At 50.5% G+C, this 7,888-nt stretch overlaps 3 protein-coding genes across 3 annotated transcripts; 1 reads left to right on the top strand and 2 right to left on the bottom strand.

Annotated features, from left to right (window-relative positions):
- Window positions 1–136: 136 nt before the first annotated feature.
- Window positions 137–817, bottom strand: Tsp_09798 (hypothetical protein; the record flags this gene model as incomplete). Its single annotated transcript, XM_003370532.1, has 3 exons — window positions 761–817; window positions 455–670; window positions 137–415 (listed from the first exon to the last, which is right to left on the bottom strand). Coding segments are annotated over exons 1-3 (552 nt in total), but the record flags the coding sequence as incomplete, so codon positions are not given.
- Window positions 818–1,025: 208 nt separating this feature from the next.
- Tsp_09797 (putative transcription factor COE1) lies at window positions 1,026–6,903 on the bottom strand. The gene is made up of 2 exons (XM_003370531.1): window positions 1,679–6,903; window positions 1,026–1,044 (listed from the first exon to the last, which is right to left on the bottom strand). The coding sequence occupies exons 1-2, from the start codon at window positions 6,901–6,903 to the stop codon at window positions 1,026–1,028; spliced, it is 5,244 nt and encodes a 1,747-aa protein (XP_003370579.1).
- Window positions 6,904–6,961: 58 nt separating this feature from the next.
- Tsp_09796 (conserved hypothetical protein) lies at window positions 6,962–7,552 on the top strand. The gene is made up of 3 exons (XM_003370530.1): window positions 6,962–7,040; window positions 7,080–7,258; window positions 7,391–7,552. Exons 1-3 carry the CDS (start codon window positions 6,962–6,964, stop codon window positions 7,550–7,552), a joined length of 420 nt encoding a protein of 139 aa, XP_003370578.1.
- Window positions 7,553–7,888: the final 336 nt, after the last annotated feature.

The raw sequence follows: 7,888 nt of genomic DNA, 5'->3' as shown, positions 1-7,888 counted from the left end.
TAAATTCTCACAATAATAATCAACAAGTATATGTAATGAGATTATGAAATAAATGGGAAGTAGTGTAACAATAAATGAAGTGCGCTTCACGTTCAGTGTGGTTCACAGAAAACATTAAAATGCTTCCCAGTGTAACGGAAAGCATTATGATCTTCTCCATCGGTATACCTCGCCTCGATTTATCTTCTCCTGTAATAAATTCTACAGGAGTTTCGTTATACAGTGCTTTCCATCGGCTAACCACGTGGAAACTGTGCTTGAGCTCCTTCTCGGTTGGAAAGCTGCTAGGCGTAACGGAAAACATTTCGTTCATCTCCATCGAGATGCCTCGCCAAAGTTTCCATTCTCCTGGAATGAATTCTACTGGCGTTTCGGGGTATACTGGTTTCCCCCGGCTGGCCAGTTGGAAGCTGTGCTAGAGCTCCTTCTCAGTTTGAAAGCTGCTAGGTGTAACGGAAAACGTTTCGTTCATCTTCATCGGGATGCTTAGCCGAGGTTTCCCTTCTCCTGGAATAAATTCCACAGGGTTTTCGTTGTACAATGCTTTACCCTGTTTCACCACTTGACAGACGTGTTTCAATTCCTTTTCAGTTCTTGCTACCGGAAGACGGAGGGAAAGACCTTGGAAAAGCATTACCGAATCATTTTTATCGCCTATATCTTCCGCTTTCTGCTAACGATAAGTGACGCTTCATCATTACAAAGCAGAAAATGTATTTGGTTTCTATCACAAAGGTTATCAATTTCTATCTTTATAAACAGCCTCCAAACGGCTTACAGCGTAGTAGCAATATCTTCGTTCTCGTCGATATCTCATATCATAGCAATATCTCGTTTCTTATTTCTTGCCAATAAAAGACAACCAGCAAGTTTTTCGAAATCAACCAAAATAATACTTTTCATCGACACTATTCTCGATCTTTCGCTTACGATCACTCTCGGTTCACGAGAATAGAGTAATTCTTAAAAGAAATGGTATACTTACTTCCGGCAACTGTAACTACAGAAATAAATGACGTGCAAGATCAAGAATAAATAATGATTCTGCAATATTATTAAGAACAGCACTTGACTGTAGATTCAAAGTTATCCGTTCCTATTTTCTGCGACATTTTTAACGTTTATTCTAGAAGGAAATGTAATTTTCGTTTATAAAATGCTTCCATCTAAATCATGTATATAATAATACCGCTTGGCTCGCAAATAGATTTACATACAATTCCTCGGTATAAACTACCGTCTGATGTACTGTGGGTTGCTTTTGTGAATTGCCTATGTATTGTTCAATCCAACTGCGTTCAGAACAGTTGAATTTCACTAACGGATCACTGGCCCTCTCTCAGGCTTATCCGCGTTAATTAAGTTCGGGAACAACAACACACGGAAACTAAGATTTACTCGGGAAGAATCGCACAACACACACACACAAACACAAAGGTCACACACTTCCGCTCGCGTTCACGCTCGCCGATAACTCGCAGATTACGTCACCACCACAACAACACACCGGTTACGGTAGCAGATTGGGATCTTCAGGCTCAAACCGAGGAAATTTTCAACACTCTCCCCCCCTCGGTGATGGACCGCAGTTCATCACCGAACCGATGCTGGCTCAAGAAGAATGAGCGATCTGCTCGGCCGGATGAGAAGGCCTCGGGCAGTCCGTACTTTCACTGACCTCGTGACCCCATCGCTTCCCGTCAACGGCTCGATGATCACGCCTAGTTTCCAACGATTCCGCGGAACGCCTTCTTCCACTAGGAACACTAGGTCTCCCTTTTCCGGCTGCCGCCCGATCTTCGTCCATTTCCCTCGTGAGGTGAGAGTTACGAGATACTCTTCCAGCCATCGATTCCACAGATGTTTCATCAGCAGCTGCTGGTGCCGCCAACGCTTACGCAAGCTGGATGCGTTCGTCGGGGCCGATGCGGACGCAGCGGGAATCGGGAGCGATGCCAATTCTCGTCCGATGAGGAAGTGCGCCGGTGTTAACGGGGCGCAGTCATGGGGGACCTCGCTCAACAAGGTGAGTGGCCGGTCATTGATCCGAGCCTCCAACTCACACAGCACTGTGTGCAACTCCCAGCTGCGGAGTAACGCTTTCCCCAAGACCTTCCTCAGAGCGTTCTTCATCGATCTGACCAGCCGCTCCCAATAGCCACCGCACCAGGGAGCTCGGTCGGTGCTATACTTCCACTCGATCTGCCGCATCGCCAACTCTTCCCGGATCTTACAAGCTGAATTTCCGCGAAGCAGGTCTCGCATAAACGAATCGGCTTGCTTAAACGTCCGGAAATTGTCAGTGTGAATCACACTGGGTCTCCCGCGTCTGGCGATGAATCGGCGGAGAGCGGCCAAGAAGCTAATCGTGGTCATGTCAAATACCACCTCCAAGTGCACCGCTCGTGTGACCATGCACGTGAACAGGCAGATGTACGCCTTCTGCGCAGGCCGATGTTCATCTTTCACATACAACGGTCCAGCAAAATCCAATCCCACTCTGTTGAATGGGAATGACGGTGTCACTCTTTCAGGCGGAAGGTCGCTCATCAGTGGACAAAATGGACGAGCATCATGCTTCCGGCAGATGATGCAAGCTCGGATGCATCTCTTGACTGCTTGCCGGCCCCGAACTACCCAAAAGCGACGCCGCAAGGCTGCCAAGGTTTGGTTCAGTCCAGCGTGCAATTCCGATTCATGAGTTCGTCGCACAATGAGCTCAACCACCGGGCCGTTGCGTGGGAGAAGCAAGGGATGACGGTGGCACCAGGGCAGCGCCGTCCTTGACAATCTTCCTCCCACTCGCAAAAGGCCTTCCGTGTCCACGAATGGAGACAAAGCCGCAAGGGGGTCCCCAGCTCGCACAGGGATGGGCCCCGAGGCAGTCTTCGAAACCGGAAACGCCTCCGCTTGAACTGTTCTCACCCACCGCTTTTCGGCGTCTTGCAATTCTAGCAAGGACAGTTGAGCTCCGATTTTCCGTTCTCCTGCGTGGGTTCTCGCATTCGCGAGGAACCGACAGCAATATGCCGTGACCCTGACGAGGCGTTCCATCGTTCCATATCGAGACGGGTCAATGATCGCCAAGAGACCGGGCTCTTGCAGGCTGGCGCAAAGCGTGACGACCCTTTTCCTCTCTGGGGACACGAGACGAGTCTCCTCCGGCGAGAGCGCCATAGTCAGTCGCGGCCACTGCTCATTAGGTTCCTTCAGCCAGGCCGGACCATTCCACCAGAGTTTGTCCTCACGGAGGGTGTCCAAGGCGCAGCCGCGGCTGAGTTTATCAGCCGGATTGTCCGCGGTGGGACAATGCCGCCACTGAGAAGGCTCAGTCCGGCTGAGGATCTCCTGAACGCGGTTCGCCACGAAAGGTTTCCACCTTCGTGGGTCGCCTCGGATCCAACTGAGGACAATAGTACTGTCGCTCCAACAGGTGGATCGGTTGAAAGGAAGGCCTAATTCCCGTTCCACGTACTCTTTGAGGCGCGCCACGTGGAGTGCAGCCATCAATTCGAGCCGTGGGAGGCTCAGTCGCCTGACCGGAGCGACGCGGGTCTTGGCGAGGCATAATCTCACTTCCTTGGCTCCGTCTATGGACTCCGTCATCAGGTATGCCACGGCGCCAAACGCCGTTTCCGAGGCGTCGCCAAAAACGTGCAGTTCAGAGCGGCGAACCTGATCTTTAGGACTGACCATCAACGCGCGTGGAACTCTGACGCTGTCCAGAGTCTCCAGTTCTCTTTTCCACTGACACCACACGCGATTGATGTCGAGGGGCAACTGGTCATCCCAATCCAGACCCTTCAACCAGAGCGACTGGAACAGTTTCTTGGCTCTAATAGTGAAGGGGGCTAAGCAGCCTAATGGGTCGAATAATCGGGATGCCAGACTGAGCAACTGCCGTTTGGAGTCATGCCGCTCCGGATGGATATCTGGCAAGGGCATGAACGTCAGGTAGTCGCTGTGCCGGTTCCAGTGCAAACCAAGCGTCTTCCACAGCCGATCCTCATCAGCTGGAGACACATCTTCTGGAGGGAGGTCCATCAATGCATCTGGATCATTGCTCGCCCATTTCTTAAGAACGAAGCCGCCGGTTTTCATCAGTTCGGTCAACCTCTGGACGAGATGTCGGGCCTCGTCAACTCCATCGCAGCTCGTCGCCAGGTCGTCGACGTACATATCCGACAACACTCTGTCGGTCAGCGCGTCAATGTTCCCGCGGCGCTGCGCATGGTGTCTCACCACCTGTATGGCCAGGAATGGAGAGCACGTGAGGCCGAACCCCACCCGCGTTAGCCGATAGACCTTCACGGGGGCTCCGCAGTCCCTTTCCTGCCATAGGAAACGGCAAACGTCCCGATCTTCCGGACGCAGTCCGACCTGCAGGTACATCTTTTCAATGTCGGCCTGCAGCGCGATCCTGGATCGACGGAACCGGAGGAGCACGGCGACCAAGTCGGGTTGCAACTTCAGCCCTGGGTCGAGACAGTTGTTTAAGGATGTCCCGTTCCATTCTGCAGAACCGTCAAACACCACCCGACACTTCGTCTTACCTTGATTGTGTTGGTAGACGGCATGATGGGGGAGGTACCAAGTTCTTCCTGGCGGACCTGATGTTCCATCCACTTTTTCAGCCCATCCACGGTCAAGGTAGTCACGGATGACTCCTGAGTACTCCTGGTCTTTCTCAGGATCCCGGTTCAACTGCCGTCTCAACGCTCTCAAACGTCGCATGGCGACCTCGCGGTTGTCTGGCAACTGCACTGCCCCTGCTCTCCACAAAAGTCCGACGACATATCTCGTTCCATCAAACGTGACCGACTCACTGAACTTTCTCTTGACGTCCTCGTCCGGATTGGTTTCTGCCTCCTGCACCATCCCAATCGAATCGATCTCCCAGAATCTTCTCAACAGCAAGTTGAGTTCTTCCGTCGTTCCGGCGGAGCTACTTTCCGTCACCGTCGAGACCATGGTGGTCTCTTGTTTGCCAGCCGAACTTCGCGCCTTCGGACCGCAAAGGATCCACCCGAAGATAGTCTCCATGGCAATTGGATCATCTTCTCCTGCTACTCTCAGCCCTCTGCCTAGTACTCGATAGTACATGTCGAATCCGATCAAGACGTGGATTGATGTGAGGCTGGGCGGAGTAGCCAGGGTCGCTGACCGAGGAAGATCGATTTCACGTGGCCAAGGCAACGGAGTTGCAATGAGGTCATCGCAAATGCTCGGGATGCAGAGCGCTGTCAATTCCAATTTCGTGCTCTCAGCCGTCTCTTCATGTGCCTGACCTAACTGGAAACGCACGTGACGTGAGTCGGCGACTCTAGCACTCAGGCCATGTACACCCCGGACGGTCACCGCGCTTGGTGTTCCGCTGAGCTCCAGTTCATCAGCGACGTCGGTCCGGATGAGCGATTTCTCCGAAGCACTGTCGAGAAGGCAATTGACCAACCTCTTCTTCCCGTTCTCACCGTAGGCCATCGCTTGGACGACAGGAAGGAGGACCCCGGGAGCCCGAACAGTCGAGGAAAAGTGAACCCCGACGGGAGCGAGTTCAGTCGCGGCTCTGTCAGAAGCCGCATCTTCTGCTTCCAAATCCTGGGCAGGTGCCGTTGTTGGGTTTTTCTCCTTGACAGCTGCATCCGGTTGCGCCGCGGGTCTTGCATTCCTTGAGGCTGCTGGCCGCCTGGTTCGTCTGCGGTTCTGACGACGGTGGGGGTTCTGCAAGGCAAGCAGAGGGTGCTGACCTGGTCGGTCAGGATTCTGCTGGCAGCTACCTCTGCGGTGCCCTTTTCGCAGACATCCAAAACACAACCCATGCTTCCGGACACATTGCCATCGTTCCGGCCCGGAGAGTTCGACGAATCGCGGGCAACTCTCAACAGGATGGGTTCCGCAGCACACCACGCAGTTTCCGACTGGATCCACTTGTACAGTGGCCGTCATAAAACGCTCTCCCTGCTCAGCCCTCCGTTCTGGTTTCCGAGCAGGCATCTTCCTTGCCGAGCCCTTGATCCGAGATTGGTTCAGCAAGAAGGAGAGGAACACCGATGAGGTAATTTTCTCATTCGTCAGTTCTTGGACGAATGCCCTCCAGGCTTCCAAGGTATCTGGCGGCAGCTTCTTCTTGATTATCGGAAGGAGAGCATGGAATCCGCTCAAGTTTGCGTCCACATCCTTCCCCAGAGCTCTCAATTCGAGGAAGTGGCGATTCAAGTCATCGTGGAGCCTCGTCAGGTCGGCTGCTCCGTCATCGGAGCACTCCTTCAAACTGACCACCTTCAACACGTGACTCTCCACCACCTCGGGCACTCGATGGAATCGATTGTGGAGCGTCTGAACGACCTCAGGGTAATTCTCCTCGCAGACCGTGATTCCTTCAATGGCCTTCAACGCTGCGCCGGACAGACATGACCGCAAATGAAGAAACTTGGTGATGGCACCAAGGTCTTCCCGTCGATCAATGCTCACCTCGAACTGATCCCAGAATGACTTAAACTCCAGGATGTTACCATCAAACTTGGGTAGTGGCACCGGTTTCAGCTTTCCCAACTGCGACTTCGACCCTGATTTTTCGGTCAACGCAGATTTCGCCATGGGCTCTTTGCTCTCCTCCTTCTCTTTCAAGAATGTGTCGGCCCGGGTGCGTGTTGTAAACACTTCCTTGCATAACTCGCGCCATTCATTAAGGACAGCTTCCAGAGACTCTCCGTCGGGAAGTACGTCTTCCAATGTGACTTGAGCTCGGTGCGCTTCCGCATACTGTGCATCCAAGGCACGCAGGGCATTCCTAACCGCTAACTCAGAGGAGTCTGTCTCGAGCTGATCCAGCACTTGTTGAATAGTCTCCCGTAGACGCTTCTGTTCAATCTGTTGGCGCCTCTTAACTGTTTCAATCTTCATGTCGTGAAGCAAGATCAAAAATTCTCAGATTCCGGCCTTCCCGGCTCATGGCACCAAAATGTATTGTTCAATCCAACTGCGTTCAAAACAGTTGAATTTCACTAACGGATCACTGGCCCTCTCTCAGGCTTATCCGCGTTAATTAAGTTCGGGAACAACAACACACGGAAACTAAGATTTACTCGGGAAGAATCGCACAACACACACACACAAACACAAAGGTCACACACTTCCGCTCGCGTTCACGCTCGCCGATAACTCGCAGATTACGTCACCACCACAACAACACACCGGTTACGGTAGCAGATTGGGATCTTCAGGCTCAAACCGAGGAAATTTTCAACAGCCTATATTTGTATATGCATTTCTAGAAACTAATAAAATTAATTCTTTTTCGATTAGTTCACATTTTTAATTTAATAAAGAAACAAATAGCAATAAACTTTCAATTTTATGTTATAATCAGTGAAGTATTATTGTTGGTCAGTCTGAAGGGGAAAAAGCTGGAATGAAAAACTTCGAATTATTTTGCATTGAAACTTTTCGAACATTGCAATCGATCGATACCAATGCGAAAGCAAAAATTGCAACACTTGCAATGATGAGGGAAAAATTGCGGCGGTTTCCATGGCAACTAGTGATAAGATGACGATGGTTTCAAACGCATGAAGCTCAAGCACTGCAATGGCCTTTTTTATATTCAATATAGAACTGAACAAAATTTGAAACAAAAAAACATTAAAACTATCAAAATTCGAAAATAAAATTCAAATTAAACAAATACAATGCCAATTCCTATTGTGAATTTTATAAATGAAATTTTATTTCCAACACAATAAAAGAAACAGCCAGACAACTTTTCAAGGTCATTTGAAATTCGATGAATATATTTGAAATTTTCAACGCTGCATTTTGTGATGAAATTTTAAAATTTATCAAATGAAAAAGCACTGATCACAGCTTTTGCATAAAAATTTTTACGGAA

The sequence above is a fragment of the Trichinella spiralis genome (assembly GCF_000181795.1).
Source record: "Trichinella spiralis strain ISS 195 chromosome Unknown Scfld610, whole genome shotgun sequence".
NCBI lineage: Eukaryota > Metazoa > Nematoda > Enoplea > Trichinellida > Trichinellidae > Trichinella > Trichinella spiralis.
The sequence above is the reverse complement of the archived record's forward strand: the minus strand, read 5'-3'. Positions and strand labels throughout refer to the sequence as shown.